Source organism: Puntigrus tetrazona, chromosome 14, assembly GCF_018831695.1.
Source record: "Puntigrus tetrazona isolate hp1 chromosome 14, ASM1883169v1, whole genome shotgun sequence".
NCBI lineage: Eukaryota > Metazoa > Chordata > Actinopteri > Cypriniformes > Cyprinidae > Puntigrus > Puntigrus tetrazona.
In genome coordinates this window covers 18,718,177-18,739,006 of record NC_056712.1, presented here as the reverse complement: position 1 = coordinate 18,739,006, position 20,830 = coordinate 18,718,177, and the positions used below count along the sequence as shown (strand labels likewise).

The window sequence follows — 20,830 nt, the reverse complement described above, 5'->3', positions numbered from 1 at the left end:
TATTCTCCAAAAACCTATTAAGAAGATGCTTTAATTGCCATCAACGTGCTTTCTATGGCCTTTTTATTCATTTATTTCAAACCAGACGTCTTTTACCCAAAATATTAAGAGTGCCATGAAAAGTTTGATGATCAAAATGCTCAAAAATGCTGGTGACTTTCGATAAGCAGGGCTGAAGCGCATTTGTTATTACATTTTATTCTTGTTTTCTGTCTCGCATCTTTCTTTAATAAAAAGTCTTTCGCACTAAAACAAAAGGGTTAAAACATAAAGGTAGTTTTTTTACAGTCCGCTGGATGCGGGGTCTTCTCTGCGGGATCCTAAAGAAATACTATACGCTTCTGAATAATTTGCAAGGGTTGAGGAAGTCAGGCTAGGGAAAGTCTGCTTAATAATGGATGATTTCGGTGAGTAAATCATGCTCCATTACCTCAGAGCTACGAAGCAGAATTTAAGCCACGCTGGTTTATAAGACGCTCCAAACAATGGAAAAATACAATCACGTTTGATAAAGGTTTTTACGGGGTTGAGATCGAACTCAGGTCACATTTACATATCAAAGCTTTTATATATATATATATATATATATATATATATATATATATATATATATATGTAAAGTGTGTGAAATAAGACGTGCCGGGAAAAGACGATCTGTGTTTCTTAAAGACACGGTGCGCAGAAGGTCATTGTGTGGTCACAATGCAATCTGCTACATCTGACCCACTCAAGGGAATTGACAGAAGAGAAATGCATTTCGTTTTTTATTGCCCATAGTCACTCAGCTGATAAAACCGAATCATGAAATTGATTTAGAGGCTCGGTGACCTTTAGACGAAGTTATATATTTATAGGAGGGGGCAAAGCTGTAACACAAATAAAGTAAAACTGCACAAATCAATAAGCACTTTTCTTTGTTATTGTAAAAAAAAAAAAGCATGAATTTATGCCGACTGTCTTGCACCAAATTACAGTTTGGTACCATTTATATGGTATAATTACCATATATATACCATATATAAATACTGGTGTGATTACTACTAAATGCAGATTTAATGTCTTAATGTGTTTAATTAGCAAAAAAAAATAAATAATTAAAATCAATTCCGGGTTACATGCTATTATGTAAGTGAAAATTGTTATTTCTCTCTCTCTCACACACACACACACACACACACACACACACACACACACACACACACACACACACATTTGTTAATTGTGTGTGTGTACAATTAAACATCAAACAATCAAACGATTAATTACATTTTATTTACATATATGTGTGTGTGTGTGTGTACTAGATATAGATGATAAATTGATATAGAAATACAACAAACAGACCTAGATATTATATATATATATATATATATATATATATATATATATATATATATATATATATATATATATATATAACATTATCTTTATTTTAAACAATTATTTAAATTTTACAGTGAAGAAAAAAACCTCATCATCAGTTTCTGCCACATGCCAAACAGTTATCAAAACCAGGAGTTCATAAACAAAACAAAGTTAATAAAACTAAATCCATAAAAACATGCCGTTATTGCAAAAAAAAAAAACATTCTTATTTATCTCCATTCTTCATTTTGTAGAACTAAAATGACTAATTTGGAAATAAATATTTAAAAACGATACAGACATAATAAAAAAACACACAAATATATATATATATATATATATATATATATATATACACACATATACATTTTTATTTTATTTATTATATATATATATATATATATATATATATATATATATACATATACATTTTTATTTATATATATATATATATATATATATATATATATATATATATATATATATATATATTACAAAAACTGTAAAATATAGATAAATGAAAATGAAAAATGTAATAAAAACCCTAATAGTATCTTAATGTCCTCTTAATGAGGCCAGAATCAATCAAATCTAAATTGGTCCTGACCACACATTACAATCGAGGCTAATCAATCTTTGTAGAAATACGTCATGCGATGGTTGCTAACATGACACTTACCGCCCAGCGCTTGCTTCATCACAAAATCCATGATGCACTCAGATACGTGGTCCTCTTAAAGAGAATGGTGCATTTAGTCCGGCTGTGATCCTGCTTCTGTGTCCGTCTCCTGAAGAATCCTTCACACCTACGGAAAGTGAAAAGACAGAGGTCAATCGGAAAGACTGGCACTTCATTTAGATCACGCTGATCACTACAGCATCAATACAAACATCTGCTTTTATGCTGAGCCTCGAGACGAATCTTAAAACCAGCTCACAGTCAGTTCTGAAAACTCCAGAAAGACCAAGTAATTATTGCTTACAGGAGCATCTCCGGCTACACCGTGACATTAAGTGGAAATGTCAAGTCGTTTATTGCGGATTTTATCTCGAGAAGTCCTTCGCGAGAGCTTGATTTCATTCGAAATACTTTCTGTGGACACACAAGAGATGGTCTGCCCGGTTCGGCTATGACATGTGTGAGGCATAACACACGCGCAAAATCTGAATCCAGAGCTTCATTAAGACTTCGGATGCCCGAAAACTCCCCGTGCAAAAAAACAACAAAGAAGAAGAACCCTACGGGACCTCTAAAGAGACGAGACTCGAGCACGCAGATTAATGAAAGAAACATTAAACAAACTAGAATTATGTAACTAGTTCTTATCATGTATTTATTGAAGTCTGCTTCCACTTACCAGCTTACTGACTTGCAATTTGTTCTTCTTGAAGGATTCCTAACTGAACGTTAAAGAAAACTACATGCTCCAATAGCTGGAACATGACAAACACTCACTGCGTCCTGATAATCCACCTCTCTCTCTCTCTCTGTCTCTCTCTCTCTCTCTCTCTGTCTCTCTCTCTCTCTCTCTGTCTCTCTCTCTCTCTCTCTCTCTGTCTCTCTCTCTCTCTCTCTCTCTCTCTCTCTCTCTCTCTCTCTCTCTCTCTCTCTCTCTCTCTCTCTCTCTCTCTCTCTCTCTCTCTCTCTCTCTCTCTCTCTCTCTCTCTCTCTCTCTCTCTCTCTCTCTCTCTCTCTCTCTCTCTCTCTCTCTCTCTCTCTCTCTCTCTCTCTCTCTCTCTCTCTCTCTCTGTCTCTCTCTCTCTCTCTCTCTCTCTCTCTCTCTCTCTCTCTCTCTCTCTCTCTCTCTCTCTGTGTCTCTCTCTCTCTCTCTCTCTCTCTGTGTCTCTCTCTCTCTCTCTCTCTCTCTCTCTCTCTCTCTCTCTCTCTCTCTCTCTCTCTCTCTCTCTCTCTCTCTCTCTCTCTCTCTCTCTCTCTCTCTCTCTCTCTCTCTCTCTCTCTCTCTCTCTCTCTCTCTCTCTCTCTCTCTCTCTCTCTCTCTCTCTCTCTCTCTCTCTGTCTCTCTCTCTCTCTCTCTCTCTCTCTCTCTCTCTCTCTCTCTCTCTCTCTCTCTCTCTCTCTCTCTCTCTCTCTCTCTCTCTCTCTCTCTCTCTCTCTCTCTCTCTCTCTCTCTCTCTCTCTCTCTCTCTCTCTCTCTCTCTCTCTCTCTCTCTCTCTCTCTCTCTCTCTCTCTCTCTCTCTCTCTCTCTCTCTCTCTCTCTCTCTCTCTCTCTCTCTCTCTCTCTCTCTCTCTCTCTCTCTCTCTCTCTCTCTCTCTCTCTCTCTCTCTCTCTCTCTCTCTCTCTCTCTCTCTCTGTCTCTCTCTCTCTCTCTCTCTCTCTGTCGCTCCAGTAAATTCATTCATACTCGCCCACACTCCTCCCCCTCATCTCTCCATCTCCCTTCAGTAAAATCAAGTTTCTTCTCCTAAATTTAAAGGACAGATTACCCCAATTACTGCATGTTTTGGTTTGCCTGGAGTATACAATAGCTTTTAAAATGTTTCTTTACTTTTTCATGCATTCTCCTTATAGTAGTATATATATATATATATATATATATATATATATATATATATATATATATATATATATATATATATATATATATATATATATATATATATATATATATATATATATATAAACTGCTAAACCGCATTTTTTTATTTATATTGTCATCTATTGCAGGTTGTTATGCATGTTTTTGCATCTTCTAGCACATGTAATAATAAAAAATAATAATAGAGTATTTATTTAAAATATCAAAACAGATTATTAACAATTATTTTACCAATTCTACAATTTTATCTAATACAGTATTTTATATAAATCGTCTCTTCGTCATTCATTTCAAACAGACTAACCAAATTATACAGTTTATAGTTCTAAAAAATTAAAACAAAGTGTTGCAGATTAACAGTTGTGAAATGTATAGTTCCTTTGAATTCGTGATGCTTTTAAGCAGATGATCGAAAGCAAAATATTCCCTATATGTATCCTCTTTAGAGCTCCACCATGCAATAGTTATTATTATCGCTAAACCTATAGTTGCTTAAGATTACGATGTTATGCACAAAGAAAATCTGTAGATTGTAAGAAAAACATTAAAGCTAAAACTAATCCTAAAATCAATCATTCTTATTAATAGTCATGCTGACCCTTTCCTGCATGCAGCGGCTGACCTTCTTTTCTCAAGTCAAAATGGGGCTGTGCTAACACCCACCAGGCCTGATTAGCATAACACAAAGTGTCCTTCCTCGACCTTGAGGTTGAGTTTGTGAGCCATTTACCAGTTCAATTCAACCTGCATCCAGTACAAAAAACCTCTCCCCCCTCGACACACACAGCGCTGATGCACTGTAGCTGAGCCTTGACAGTGTTTTGCACATAAATGCTTCCATTAAACTGTCTTCAGAGTGTTTTCACTTGAGTAATGACTGGAGAGGCTGAAAAAAAAACGATGCGGCGCAATAACCATTTGCTTTGAATGATTTGCATTATCAAACATTGCTTTGCATCTAATTATAAATCTTTGTCGTACGGCTCAAGCATCCATCCTGGTGAAATGTAAATGTAAATTATATGATAATCTGACACGCCAATGTGGAGATTTGTGAAAACAAGACAGCGCGAGGATATATGTCATCTGAAAGCTCACAATGCATTACAATGGTGGGAAGATGTCAAGGAGAAGAGACGTTCTGATTGATTGGTGCATCTAATCCATCTTTGAGCTTCTACAATGATATAATGGGATTAGAATGACAGCCTCGAGGTTGCGGTTTTTGCCAAATTAAAGCGAAACTCGAAAGTCAGGGTTGCCAAGTCTGCGGAACAAAACCAGCTTATTCGTGGCCGAAACTAGACCAAACACGCTCCGGGGGAAATGGGTATCAAAATAGTTTCAAAATCGCATTCCAGGGAGACAGATTTAAAAAAACCCAACCTACAGCGGCAGTATAGAAGTAGCCTAACTCTGCAGAAAAAACATGCACCTGGCAACACTGTCTTTTATTCTGAAACTCTCAACGCACACAAGATTGCACAGGATAGTTGTATAGTTTCACGCTAAAGACGGGAGAAGAGCAGAGACCATATACTTTCTGAGCTATTACTGGATTCTTACGTAAGCGCTACTTTAGCAGCAAACTACAAGGCGTTTGATTTCCTAAACAGAAAATCGCTGATGTGTGGCACAAAGCGACGTCGCGATAATGTCACAATCAATTCGAGATGCTTACCGCGCTAAATACTGTGATAGATTTTTGAAATCAGAGGTCTCGGGAAAACAACGTAGCTGCTTAAGAGCGTGGATGGAGCTGACTGAGACTTTGCCCAACCAGGCATGAAATTATTACCCTTCCTATTAAAGGCTTTAACATTTACACAATTATGCGACACGATAAGGCATGAATGGAAACACGGTTTTTCCACATGCGCGGCAAACCACTCTGAAGTCTGCGGTAAAAAAAAGAGACTTTTTATGGGTTTGCTTTCGTACACAAACAGCCAATAACGCAACGCCTATAAATCAAAAAAGCAATTATAAGACGGCAATCTCGCATGCGGCATCGCAAAGCAGTTACGTGAGATTTTCCCACATTTGAGCACCATAAAATCGATTGATTTGCACAGACAGCTGGTTGCATACAGTAAATAATTGTGAATTTATCTGGTGGTAGACTGTTCACTTCAGGCATGCATCTCGTGGCAGCGGACTAATGACTTCAGTGAAGATTAGTTCTACTTGATTTTCTCCACATCCTCTGTTATCTTCTTACAGATCCTTTCAAGGACAGCCATTTAGGAGTGATACGCGTGGTCCCTGGTTGCATCCATTAAGCCTATTGGAAGCTACCTTCAGCCACAGCTTAATGAGTCAAGTAAAAGACGCCTGGGGCCAGTTCAAATCAATAGATATGGACGAGGAAGGACTCCTGACTTTCCCCGCAATCCTAGAGCTTTCGGTTTCAAAGCAGCTACATGACTTTAAAACGCAACCTTTCCTATCCACAAAGAAGCCTTTAAAGCAAAAGGGACAGAAAATAGCATCAAAACCTTGGGGAAATATCAGCGTGTTCAGTAATCCTTTCTTGTGTCTTGACAGATTGTATCGCTGCACTTTTCTGTGTTCGTTCATTCTAGAAAGCCCAAAGTATAGCTACTTTTTGTGTGCGTGCCATAATTTTCCTAACTCTGTAAAACACTGACTTGCACACAGGCTATTTCTTCAAGTTAATGAATCAGTGGTGGGGTTTTTCTCTTTTAGCCGACCTGGTCTCATAAAAATATGTACCTCTGTGCACGTTTTGTGCAACACCATTGTACCTTACTGCACATTTAACTAAAGTTTCGAAGAGAAATGTGGCGGTAAAACACAGGTTCAATACGTCAACCCTGGCACGGTTTTATTTCGCTGATGTACAAATATACCCTACACCAAATCCAACCCTAAATCTACCCATTTGTTGATGCAACCGCGTCATTTCTGCTACGTTTTGCGCAGTCTTGTTGAAGTATAGTTACGCAGAATTGAACCGAAGCTAAAAAGTGCGCCAAGTTACATTTATGCCATGAGACCAGGTAGTCTGTAGCCTATATATTGCATTACATATAGTGCATTCTGACATGTTATAGACCAATATTATTTATGCATATATAAAATAGAATAACACAAATTCTAAAAAAGCTGCAAGGACAACATTTACCTGAGGGTAATAAACATGCCTGACATTTACTAAATGTTTCGAAGCATTTATGAAATGTTTAAACTATTACAAATAAGTGGTAAAAACTGTTTTACAGTGAAAGCAATCGTTTTTAATATGAGGATAAAACACTGGGTGAATAACACTGTTCATTCATTCATTCATTGCAGCCTAAAAGACAAGCCTGAAATAAAGATGAGCAATATTTCTCGGTTGAGTTGCATGTCCATGATGCCTGCGGCGAGTCGTACACTTAGAGCCGTTACGTTTCTCCTCTGACATTTCTGCTGAGCTTGCCAAACCACTTCGCGCTTCAATTATTACTTGATTAAAAGAGCAAAAAATAGCAGTGAGTATGCCAAATTATCATGTCGAAGTATGAAAACACGCGCGCAATCTGGAGCTTGGATGTCTGCCAAAGTCTTTAAACCATATGCCGATTGCCATCATTTTTGCTTAATGGTCATAAAATAAAAGATAAAAGCGGCGATTATGCAACCGTTACAGCAAACAGAGCGGCTTCAACCCACGCCGCGGATACGCCCGGACGGTAAATAAGGAACCGATACACTTCCCGCACAAGAGAAGACGTGGGAGGTTGTGGGAGGGAAACAGGAAGGCAGGGCATGAGGGGTAATTAGGTTAAACTCAGCGCAGCGCTGCTTGGTTTACAAAGACATTCTGACGGAAAAGCGCCGCTCACGACGAGATTCGATTTGTGGCGTTGGGGGCCTGGCGACTATACTGTGCAGATCCATCCCGACCCGCAGGAGCAGGGAGGCAATCTGTTCATTCTCAGCGTGTCTATTAATACATCATGCCTGGAATCATTTCGCCGGGGGTTCGGCGTTCATTAGCACGCAGAGCTAACGCAGAGCGCTACATGTGTCACACAAACACCGTAAAAGCACATGCGATGCCGCGGAGCAGGAGAAAAGGCATCCCCAAAGATCCCAGAGATCTACCAAGGAAGCAATATTTCTTTCATAATCTCAGAAAACCAGCTTTCATTTTAAAACCGTCTACTGTAAAAACAGTCGGCTTTTTCCAGCGGTTAATTATGACTTAAAATATGGTCAAAATGTATTTTTATAGCGCATTTAAAAGCAACAGAGTTGTACGACAAAACACGGTATTTAAAAAGCATACAAGAAAGCATATGAAGCATATTTAGGTTTAAATAACTATAATGACACGGTCAAATGGATACTAACATAATATCGCTTAATTAAACCTAACTAAAAGTGGTCAAATATAGGCATTTTTTTATTTAACTGGATTCATGTATATGCATTATTTACTTTTTAATACTTAAACATTTAATAATGTCACAATGCTAAATATAAGTCACTTATGGGATCATAACTATTTCTAATTGGACAGAAATGTTTCTCTATAGGCTTCGCCGACAAACCAAGAAAGCGAATCATCATATTATTTGTTAGAAATGCTAAATGTCGTATGCAACGTGATATACAAAGAATGCTAATATTTACTTAAAGAAGAAGCTTCATGAGCAACATAAACCATTATCAGTGTGAATAAAAACCTGACTAAAACACGTATAAACGGCTTCAAGCTCCGCTCTTGAAGCACCTGAGCATCTTCCTGTGCGTATCATAAAAGTAAAGCAGTACAGAAACAGGTGTTTGGATTTGTTATCAGGGCAAGGCTTTCTCATATGAAACATCAACCGAAAGCAGTGCAAAAACGTGCCAAACTGGCTGTAGGGAATCCAGCGCACGAGCTCTTCATTACTACGACTCTTACGGCCAAAAAGAAATCTTTGCTTTTGAGATTGCCGCCAAGTGAAGCAAAAGCCACCGGGATTTTGACAAGCATCTAGTTCTTGAAGAGTACTTGTGAGGTTAACTATTTCTTTTTGGACTGCTTAGGCAGTTTGTCCGCAAGTCTGTAAATATATATTATATAAATATAATATATTTCTTAAATATATATAATAATTATTTTTGAACAGTGCTATTTCAGTATTATTTATATTTTCGATTAGTTTTTATTTTTACTTTGTATAGTTTTAGTCATTTTTTTGCCCTTTTGTTTAATAAAAAAAACCAAAAAAAACAGATTTATTACTTTTATTTCACTTTTAGTTTGTTATTTTAGTACATCAAGTTAAACCAAATTTAAAACGAGAAATGTTATAATGTTAATAGTTAACTTTTTTTTTCCGAGTTACATATTTTATTTCATTGTATAAGATTATTTTATAGACAAAAGTGACAAAACTTTTTAATGTTTTTAGTTTTTAATTATACTAATAAGTAATAATAATGAAGCATATAATGAAAACTAAAAATTATGGTAAATAATTTATTACGTGCCATTTCAAACTGTAATTTTATCTGTAATTAATTCCAAAAAATTAGGATACTGCTTTTTAACTTGGTATATAACATTAGCTGTAAATTTAGTTAATTTAGTACGTCTTAAAAATGTAATTTCCTTCACAGGATGCTCTCTCTCTTTCTTTTGAGAGACAATAACTTTATACACGGTGCGCTTTCGAATTCAAAACTTTGCGGGATGTTTTCATTCCCTTGTGTGACAATAAAGATATAAAAAAAAAAATCCATATTATGCGCACTTTAAATAAGCAGTTTATCAAAAATTGTTTGATTTTAGTCCTTTAACGCATTTTATGATTTCCTATTATTAGTTTGCTGTGCACAGAAGAAAAATCTGATGCTTTACAGCAATGTATCACGAGTCAGCACTGACCCACTTAAGCCGGCGTATGAATATGAATATCACACAGCAGTTGAGGACACTTGATTTCAGAGAGGGGGTCCGCGGTGGCTCCCATTGCCCCCCTGCTACGTAATTGTCAAAGCCTATCATTGCGTGCTGGGCCGGCCTCGCAGGAGAGGTCACAGGAACCCCTCCTCTCTGACGGGGGGCCAATTAACTCTTGTCACATTAAGGTCGGCGTGTCACTTACACATGACTGCATTGCCGCCGACCGCACCGCTAACACCTGATTCATTGTGTTCAAACAGGAGCTGCGCGTAACAAACAGACGGGCCTGACTGTGACAAACGAACAGTTGCGCTCGATAGATTTGCGAATAAATCCGCGTGCATATTGTGAAACGCCGGACCACCTGTGCCAAGAGATGAGGATACAACACTCGCCCGGTACGGCCTACACGTCGGACAGATGGTATTTTCCCGTCTAAGCGCTGTGTCCTTGGCTCGCGCAAGCGTCGGGGGCTGAGAAAAGTTTGCGAAACTCTTTTTTATTATTTTGCACGCTCTCATACTCTTCGTACGTTGTCCGTTGCGGCTAACCCAGGCCTCTTTCTTGAACCTGAAGTGTTTTTGTATGTTTCTGCCAAACGGAGGAGAGGCAGTAAAAATCTGGAGAAGAGAGATAAGCTTTCTGCTGAAACACTTGCTGCGAGCATTTCATCCAAAGAGCATTATCTTCAGACCATTTAGCCAGATTAAAGGTCTTTTCAATTATAATCAACCCCTCTGACGTCTTTCCGCAGCTTGACTCGGTAACGCGTGTATCAGGTTCGCAAGGTTCGCACCAGGTGCGGCCAAAGCTTCGTTCTCTTAGCCTTTCGATATCGAATGACGCGGGTCTGGTTGTGTCGAGGGCGAATCAAACCGAGCAGGAATGCTTCGCGTTTCATAAAGCAGTTATTAGCGCGGATCGCAATGATCACCTGTCGCCCGTTTTTTGCTTGGCGGCCGCGGAAGCCTAGAAAAGGCAATATGATCATAAAGCCTCGCAATGCAATTTGATGGCGGTTTGGACACAGCTATAAATAATTCAGCGCTTGATTTCTCCCCTGCAGCTAGACCTCTCCTGACGACTCTCGGCACCGAACACACAGCGGAGGCTTCAAAAGCGCCACTCCACACCTGTCACCAACAACCTCGCCGAGACGCTCCTTCCACCCGCGCCGGAGGACAGATGCGTCCATAGGACCGACTTAAAGAGTCATGAATCATAACTTCGTGCCTGTACGAATGTCTCCTGGTCGTTTTAAACGGATGATGATTCTCCAGCTCTATATATAGTTTAAAAAGCCAACAAGCGAAAGCTGAACCTTGTGGGTGAAACACGGCGAAAAGGAACGGTTCGCACCAAAAGAAAACCTCAACCTCGGGCCATCCGAGATGTAAACGGGTTTGTTCGCTCATCGCAACTGAGCTGGAGAAATGTAGCGTTACGTTGGATCGTGTGCAGCGAAAAAGTGTCCAAGAACATCACAATAATCAATTTGTAGAATAAAGTGAAGTGGAAAACCGCAAGAAGGCATAAGAGGGCCATCATTAAGGAACTTTCGACTCCAGAATGATCCTTCCTCTATAAAGTCAACCTCATGTTGTCCTCTCACGTCAAAATAACCTACATATTTCTCGTCCGTTTGCAACTTTTTCACTGCAAAAACAACATTACGGATGAAAGACTCACACATTAGCCGGAAGCAATGGTTTGAAGGTTTGATAAAAGTAGCAATCATTTTTTTGCTTCTTGCAAACATGCAGCTTTTCACTTCGCAAGATCCTAACCGATGGATCGGAGCAGCGCGCGTTACCTGTGGATCACTGTGAGGTTTTCATCGGCTGTTTTTATCAGTCGACGGCACCCATTCGCTGCAGAGCATCCATTGGTGAGCAAGTGATGCAGTGCCAAATCGGATAAAGAAGCACAATCATCTACATGGCAATTGAAATACGCAGATATAGCAAAACAAGTGCATGCGTATACTGCATTTTTCTTTTGCAAAGTTGCGTGACAGCAAACATCAAGCACCACAGGCGATCTAAATCGAGTTTTTGATCCCCTACTATACCACCCATTCCCTTTTTCGCTCCTTTTAACTCTCCTTTCACTCTCAGCCTCTCAAAGACAGCACGTGAATAATGGTCAAGGGTTAGGCCTAATTCCTATTCTTGCCTGGGGGCGGAAAGTAAGGAGCAGTAATGTGCATTTGCTGCATCCAATCAGGAGGAATCCTTTTGAAAGCGAGAAAGCGCTACTGTCTTGAGCATATAAGAACAGCAGCGCCGCGCGCAAAAGCCATTTCAGCGGCTCAGAACATAATTACTGTAACACTGAAGTATCAGGTGGTCAGATTTTAACCTCGTGGGAACTGATTATAAACTAAATATCATACTGATGGCGTTCTTAAAACATCCTGCATTAAAATATTGCATTACTTAAGTTTACGGTGTTAGCAATGCCAGATGAGAACATGGATAAATTGATGTGTACATGATCAAATAAACTCCAGTCAGCATTGATGCGATTTTCATGTTTATTTCACTCAATGATTGCTACTAAATTTCATAAATAAATGAAAAAAAAACACACATCGCAGCGTATTTTGGTGCACAAATCAACGCGCAAAATGACTACTATATTAGTTAAGATTCACAGTAATGAAAAAAGATGCATTCCTAATAGGGCTGAACGATTATGACAAAAATCATAACTGTCCCATAAAATTCCCTTGAAATCATAATTGCAATTATTAATTACGATTACCGCAACTGAAGGGTGTTTACACCATTATCTGAAGCGACTGGATGCCATATATCTACATAAAAACAATCAAAATTAAGCCTCAAATGTCAATTGTACATTGGTTTATTATTCAAATAATAAAAAAGCAAATCAACGAGTGGTGTTATAATGTTATGCTAAAACTAAAATTAAAAAGGCAAATTCCCTTAAGATAACACGAAAGAAAAAAGCGCACAGAACAACACAAGTGGACTTTGAATGAATACATGATTATGTCGTTAGAAAACTGATTAAACATATGTTCATATCCCTCTCCTTGTAGCGCATTAAAGAATTGGAAGACAAAAATGAAGAGGTTAGCTATAATAACAGTAATATGATTAATATGATTACAGAATTATTTGGCACTTATACTATATACGCTGTCTGTTAGCTAACGCTGTTTGAACAAATTATTAGATACGCTGTTATAGACCTTTACACATAAAGCCAATACAATGTACAGTAAGAGCGTATATACTGTACATATAAGGCGACGCTACATATACTGTACTGGAGCTCGAGGCAGATCAGATGCTGGTTTCTCACACATGCACCACACATCTGTAGCTCAACCCCACGGTAGGATCATGCACCCCATTCAGCTGTTCTCGGCCTTGCCCGGTACACAATGCAATCATGCAGTCCATCAGCTGACAGATTCATCAAATGCTGCACCTGCGCATACTCCGTCTCTCTCTCTCTCTCTCTCTCTCTCTCTCTCTCTCTCTCTCTCTCTCTATCCCTCATCATGCGCGTCGCACGCGCTTCTGTCTCCACGGCCAACCCGAAAACGCACAGGGCGTCTCAAAGCACCCGGCAGGGCGGCTCACGTTTCCACTCGCCCTTTTCTCGCGAACGCGGAGCCGAAACCGGCGGCTCGCGCCTCGCCTCGCCTCGCCCCGCGCGCGCAACCCTCCCCCGTCCCCGCGACGGCGTTCAGAGAAAAAGAGAGCATGCGAGCGTTTACAAACCTCCGCGACGTGGCGGCTCCGCGGTCTCGACTGCTTTGACTCGAGCGTCTGATGTGTGCTGCTCCGTACCGAGTCGCCCCCTCCCTCCTCTCTTGTCAGATTCTCCCGCGCCCGCCCCTCTGCCGTCGAGAACCGCTCCCACTGCGTTATGGGGAGCTTTGAAAGCCCCCCGCCGAGGAAGCCCCGAAGATGTGCGTGCTGTTGGTTTTAAACACAAGCATACGTGCGCTTTGCGAATGTTTCCGTAAACGCCGAAGTTTAACGTAGAAGTTAGTGAGAGCGCGTCGCCGGCGAACAGGAGGAGGTTGTCATAGCAACAGAACGCCACTTCCGCATTTCTGTATTTCTGGACACAGGTACCGTTTTAATTATGCATGCTGACGCCACAAGCATATAGATAGCTAACTGATCGATTTAACACTGATTTAAACGATACCCAACTGATTTGCCATCGAACTGCCATCAACCGTATATCGAATGGCGCGAAATATAGCGAAAGTCGATCATAATGCACAACGTCTCTATCTAAAAATGCTGGCTGTTTATTATAGCTCGTCTTATTAATGGGACTTTTCACCTGAATGTGTTCGCGCTGGATGTGTCGACGTGGAAAGCAGCTATCTTCTGAATGGAAATGTGAATACTTAATTCAGGTCGTAAAACTAAGGAGCAGTAGTGTCGTTTAAACATGACTGAAGGCGCCAAAATGGGAGAAACAGACACATTTGCGTGTAAATCGTTGGATATATCGGATTTAGATTGGAAACTAAGCATGTTTGGGACTAATTTAGATTGGGACTAGAACCGATTGTGAACCGCTTCAGATCAAAACTTAAAAAAGTGCAGATCACATAATCTGATTCAGATTGGGGCTTCGGAGTTGATTCGCAAATCACATGATTTAGATCGGGACTTTGGAGCAAATTGCTTGATTTTATTATTGTGAATCATTTGATCTATATTGGGACTTCGGAGAACGGATCACAAAAGATATGATTTCTAATCGGGAGCGCGCATTGAGAATCATTTGATTTAGAATCATTTGATTCAGATTGGGACTTCGGAGAACGGATCACGAATCATTTGATTCAGATTGCAAATCAAAGAAAGAAAGTAGACACAAAAAGTCCTACAAATCAAATTAACCATGGTTTTATTATAGTAAAAGTGTAGTAGGTGTGTGTGTGTGTGTATAACCACAATTTTACTATAAATACCATCATTTTCATTTTAAAACAGCTGAACACAAAGAGTCTTAGACGCAAAAAAACCAATACCAATATATAATCGCTGCTCTTTCAAGAGTGAGCTCTGTCCGGTAAAATCAAGCAATCTTTGAGGATTCACTCTCGTATTTATAAGCCGTCTCCACTCGTGAAACCTCGTGCTGTCCTATCAGCTCGTCTTTAGGCCCACTCTCACTGCACAAACAGTCGGCGATGGCAAACGACAATGTTCCGTGACACCATCTATCAGCAACGTGGCATTACGTGCATTCAGCTGTTTTAGACTCTGGTTTTTTTTTTTCCGTTCTGAAGGTCGCCAGGATCTTGCCGTAAGTGGCGTGCACCGCGATTACTGATCGCTCATTACCTCCTGTACACAGAGCTGAGCAAACATTACCGACAGGTGCTCGGGCCGCGCACAATCGGCCCAAACAAAGCCTCTGAACACAGAGCGGCCGCACGCGGTCTGACCTCAGAGAGCTGACATCACGTCTGCAGGCGAGGGAACAGCGAAGTTCGGGCGAGCTGTAACGGGAGCCCCGATGAAATCATCATCCCAATGTGTCACGGAGGGGGCCGCGAGGGACCCTTCGGAGATCAAATCCACCGAAACGGATTCATTTCAAGGTCAAACTACGGGACGTGACCTTTCTGGAGACGTGTCAGAGAGCACGAGGGAGACGGGGGAAGAAGAAAAATAAACTGCTGTTATAGGAGGGGGGAAAAAAAATCAATAATGAAAACATGTATTACTTCATGCATGGAAGTCAATATTAAGGGTATGGGAGAATCATTTCAATTTGATCTATTAATCAATTTTTTTTTCTTACAGAGTCGCTTATAAATATCGATAAATAAAAATAAAAGGTGAAAAAATAAAAATAAATTCCAAACTAAAGTAATAAATAATAATAAAACTAAAGCATAGCAGTGCAGCAAATAAAATTCATGTAAAGACAGAAAAGATACAAAAATATCAAGTTATATAGTTATATGCATAATGTATGATTTTATTATTAATGACATTTTTATTATTGCATTTCCAATACATAAACCAAAGGATATATTTGTAGGAGGCCGTACCGAGTAGAAGTGCATTCTCTAAAACAAATGTGTTGTTGGTGGTTAAACGTAACTGTCAGGGAAAACACAAATAATGAGCGATGTTGTCACGTTCCCCGGACTCTGTGTTTATGTTTTCGTTTCGTGCCATGTGCTCCCTGTGCCCTGCCTTCCCTCTGTGTTAATTATGTTATTGTCATCAGCTGTGTCTCAAATCAATTACCCTGTGTATTTAAGTCCTGTGTTTTGAGTTCTGTTGGTCCGAGCGTCGAGGTCCTTACCTGATGTCTACCCCTGTGTTTATCCTGCCTGTCTGTATATCCTTTATTTTGCCATTTTTGGAATTAAACCCTTTTATTTTCATTTAATCTCGTTGTGTGCTCTCGTGCTTACCACACAATCGTGACAGAACGCTCAGACCATAAAGAAGTAAATAGCGGCGTATTTTCCCCCTTATTTTTTTTGTTTTTGTTTGCCATGTTTGCCCAGTTTAAAGACCCAAACTTCCTCATCCGCCTGCTGGAGCAGGGGGATTGCTCTCTCGAGGACTATACAGAACTATTCCTCGAACTGGCCAACGACTCTCGCTACCCGGACTGCTCTCTGCTCGAACTCTATTTCCGCGGACTTAACACCTCCAGCCAAGCGCAGCTGTCCGGGAGCGGTCCTCGAGAGAGCCTCGCCGCATACGTCGAGTGGGTGCTGGTGTCCTGCAAATCAACCATGATGGTTGCGCCTGAGGACAACGACACCAGCCCCACTCCAGATCCAGAGCCTAGCCCATCCCTTCACCGCATGGTCGAGCCCCAGCCTGAGCCCACTGCTGACACGGGGGCGGAGTCGAGCGCGACCACGGACCCATCGCCAGAGAGAGCGACAGAGCCGTGGAGCGTAACAGGACCCGAGCCGTATACGTCAGACCAGGTGCGCGAGCCAGCAACGGAGCTCCCCGCGGTGGAGACAGCCGACTGCGATGAGAGCGCGGAGTGGAGCTCCGCCTACTGCACATCGGCTGAGGATGAGCTGATCATCCACCTGGGGTTGCTGGATCTGCAAAGGGAGCTGGATGATGTAGACTTGGACTTGGACTTAGACTGGGCACCTCCCCTGTATCCTGAGTTCCTGTTCCCGTTCAGCTACCCAGTAAGCCCGCTGGTTCCGCCCAGCCGTCCCGTTAGCCCGCTGGTTCCGCCCAGCCGTCCCGTTAGCCCGCTGGTTCCGCCCCAGCCGTCCCGTTAGCCCGCTGGTTCCGCCCCAGCCGTCCCGTTAGCCCGCTGGTTCCGCCCCAGCCGTCCCGTTAGCCCGCTGGATTCCGCCCAGCCCGTCCCGTTAGCCCGCTGGTTCCGCCCAGCCGTCCCGTTAGCCCGCTGGTTCCGCCCAGCCGCCCCGTTAGCCCGCTGGTTCCGCCCAGCCGTCCCGTTAGCCCGCTGGTTCCGCCCAGCTGTCCCGCTTCCAGTGCCCGCGCCACGTGCGCTCTGTCCGTTCAGTGCCCGCGCCACGTGCGCCTCTGTCCCGTTCCAGTGCCCGCGCGCACGTGCGCTCTGTCCGTTCCAGTGCCCGCGCGCGCGTGCGCTGTCCCGTTCCAGTGCCCGCGCCCGCGGCGCTTCTGTCCCGTTCAGTGCCCGCGCCACGTGCGCGCTGTCCTGCTTCAGTGCCCGCGCCGACGTGCGCTCTGTCCCGTTCAGTGCCCGCGCCACGTGCGCTCTGTCCGTTCAGTGCCCGCGCGCCACGTGCGCTAGTGCCCGGCGCCACGCGCGCTCCGTCCCTGCTCCTGTGCCCGCGCCCGTGCGCTCCGTCCGCTTCCTGTGCTCCGCGCCCGTGCGCCTGGTCCTGCTTCCTGTGCCGCGCGCCCGTCCTGCCGTGCCTGCCTGTGCTCGCGCCCGTGCATGTATGTGCTTCATGCCGTCCCGAAGTGCGCTCCGTCCCGTTCCTGTGCCCGCGCCCGTGCGCTCCGTCCCTTCCTGTAAGGGCGCGCCGTGCCTCATTTCAATTTGATCTATTGCCCGCGCCCAAATTCTGTAGCGCCCGTCGCTCTTCCCGTTCCTGTGCCCGCGCCCGTGCGCTTCCTCCAAACCCTCCCACCCTTGCCATACCATATCGATGGATCCCAGCAGCCCCGCGCTCATCCTCAGCTCACCATCCGGGCTCGCCACGGGTCTGCCGGTCTCCATCGCCGCGAGGGTGGATAATCCTCGCCTCACCGTCCTGCCTCCGAGACCCAGACTCCTCCTAAAAGACCCCGCCGGCTCCCCTGGGCTCCTAGCTCCTCCTCTACACGTGGTCCGTCAGTCCACCAGCTCCAAGGCTCCATCGTCCCTCCGGCTCCGCCTTTCCTGTCGTCGACCATCCGTCGCCTCTGGATTCCTCTCCTCCGGCTTTGCCTCGTCCCTCCATCCCACCGGCTCTGTCAGGCTCCTCCTTCCCTCCGGCTTCACCTCAGTCCTCAGTCGCTCTGGCTCCGCCGCGCCTTCCCGCCCCCCGTCTCCGTGTCCAGTCGCCGAAGCCTGCGGCGTCGCCTTGGACCTCCAGCGCCTCGACGTCACTGGCTCTTCGGCTCTCCGTCTCCACCTCGGTCTCCTCCTCCACCTGCTCACGCCACCGTCGGTCGGCCCCATGGAGTCGATGGCTGCTCCTCCTCCATGGCTCCTCCTCCGTCGGCTCCATAGGACCACCATAGCTGGGCTCTGGATCTCCTCCTGCTCCGGACTCCTCCTGTCTCCTTCCTGGCTCCTCCCTCCGTCGGCCCCACTGACCACCATTGGGCTCTGGATCTCCTCCTGCTCCGGACTCCTCCTGTCTCCTCCTGGCTCCTCCCTCCGTCTAACCTCCTTGGACCCTTCTGCCTTCTGCCTGCCCACTCCTGGGGATCCGTCCTCCACCAACCAAACCCGGATCCCCAAATCTTAGTCATTTTGTTTGTTTGTTTTTGTTGGTTACCCTTTAGGTGCGAGGACGCACCTTCCGGGAGGGGGTAATGTCACGTTCCCGGACTCTGTGTTTATGTTTTCGTTTCGTGCCATGTGCTCCTGTGCCCTGCCTTCCCTCTGTGTTAATTATGTTATTGTCATCAGCTGTGTCTCTCAATTACCCTGTGTATTTAAGTCCTGTGTTTTGAGTTCTGTTGGTCCGGCGTCGAGGTCCTTACCTGATGTCTACCCCTGTGTTTATCCTGCCTGTCTGTATATCCTTTATTTTGCCATTTTTGGAATTAAACCCTTTTATTTTCATTTAATCTCGTTGTGTGCTCTCGTGCTTACCACACAATCGTGACAGATGTGTAATATTCAGTATGATGTTTTTGAATATCTGGAATTAGATTAAGAGAAAGTTCCACGTCTTATTTGGACAGATTGATAACAGGTCGTCCTGAGCTTGAGGTGAGCGGCTTGTAGCTCTGAAGCAATCAAACGAATAAATATATAGGAGGGTGAAAGGGTGAGAGTTGAAAATCGTTCTCATTCTGCATTTTATTTGCATACTTCATACACTTAAATGTGTTATGAACTAAACATCATGATGATAACCCCCGAATAGATCAATTTTTATTGCTTTTAAGGATTTGTTGGTTGGGAGTTGCAATAATTACGTTAATAATATTAATGATTAATATTTATATATTTTTATAAAATATATAAATGATGTAAAATAGTTAAAAGACATTTTATGCAATAACCAGTTTAATTTAATGACATATTTAAATGATACATTTATATCCAAGTATTTTTAAATGTTAAGTAATTCTCTTTTTCAGTTTAGGGTTGCACTTTTTATACATTTACACGAATAATTCGTGATTACAGGGGGGTTGTTTTTTTTCTTCACAAATGGAAATTTGATACGGCATTCATTATAAAAAAAAACTACTACTAGTGCAACAATAAAGACAAATGCGAATAAAGATAGCCGTATGCCGTGCTGTCAAAGAACAGCATATGGCACGCGCATTTCTCTTCACCCAACAACAAAAGCGCAATAAAACATAATTCACGATGCGCATAAACAGCCCGCAGGTATCTCATCAAACCTGTCAGAAACACGCAATGCATTGCGTTAAAGCTGGACTTCGTGTGCTCATCTAGAAAGCAGTCACAGCAGAAAATGATATTAGCGTGACGGCCTGAGCCTGGAAAGAATCGGCCATTATTCGGCTGATAGCGATGAGCAGGACGCCCGTCTTCTTTAGCCTGTCTCACGGTTGGTGATTCAAGTAGTGGATATCCAGATGAGTGACAAAAACAAACTAAACGACAAAAGCGTATCTCGTCTCTGCTGCACACGGAGCCACCGGAGTCGTCATTTAAAGCGAGGGCCACGGTCTGTCTAGACCTTAACGCTTAACTTTACTCTCTTTTAGTGAGAACGTAGCTGCATCTGATCAGAGAACGTGGATAGATCGATGAATGCCTTTTTAATACACTTACGTGATGTACTGAACGGTGTATAATGACCAAGCAGCACCGAAAGGGTTTTCGTTCTTATGGCTGCAGCGGTGCTTTAGATGGCGTCCGTGTCCTCAGCTGTGTTCACTTAAACCTCATCTATCACTCCGCTGGACGTATATAAAAGCACGAGACCTTTTGCTGCATCTGCGAGAAATCTGGCCCCGTGCTCGAAAGGTCAGGTCATGTTTAAAGCCACGCTGGGTAGTAACTCATTACATCACAAATTAGAGCATATTACATATTAAATGTATTTATTTACCATCTCCCTAAATCACAGTTTCTTAAACTCCTATTATGTCTCATACCATTTAGCTTTGACTGTATTAAGGAATATATTTATATTTTCGCAAAACCGAGTTTGGGAGAAAACAACGCCTCTTGAATAATTGTACCGCGCATAAAACATAAAAGTTATTATATCTTTGTCGTATCCAGCAAGTAACTAAAATATTTCCAACACGGGAGACTTTGGGTGTGTGACGTCATCGATGTCTGTACGTTTATTAATATTT

At 42.7% G+C, this 20,830-nt stretch overlaps 1 protein-coding gene across 3 annotated transcripts in view; it reads right to left on the bottom strand.

Annotated features, from left to right (window-relative positions):
* cplx2 (complexin 2) overlaps positions 1-13,721 on the bottom strand; it is a 25,615-nt gene extending 11,894 nt beyond the window's left edge. Inside the window, exons 1-2 of one of the 3 annotated variants that reach the window (XM_043257712.1) lie at positions 13,589-13,721; positions 2,045-2,171 (exon numbers count right to left, since the gene is read on the bottom strand). In XM_043257712.1, coding sequence (XP_043113647.1) covers positions 2,045-2,075 — 31 coding nt within the window. In that variant the 5' untranslated portion in view covers positions 2,076-2,171; positions 13,589-13,721. Of the gene's footprint in view, positions 1-2,044; positions 2,172-2,348; positions 2,371-2,723; positions 2,871-13,588 lie in introns of those variants that run through there. The other 2 variants (XM_043257713.1, XM_043257714.1) reach the window with 2 other exon arrangements.
* Between the last annotated feature and the right edge of the window lie 7,109 nt (positions 13,722-20,830).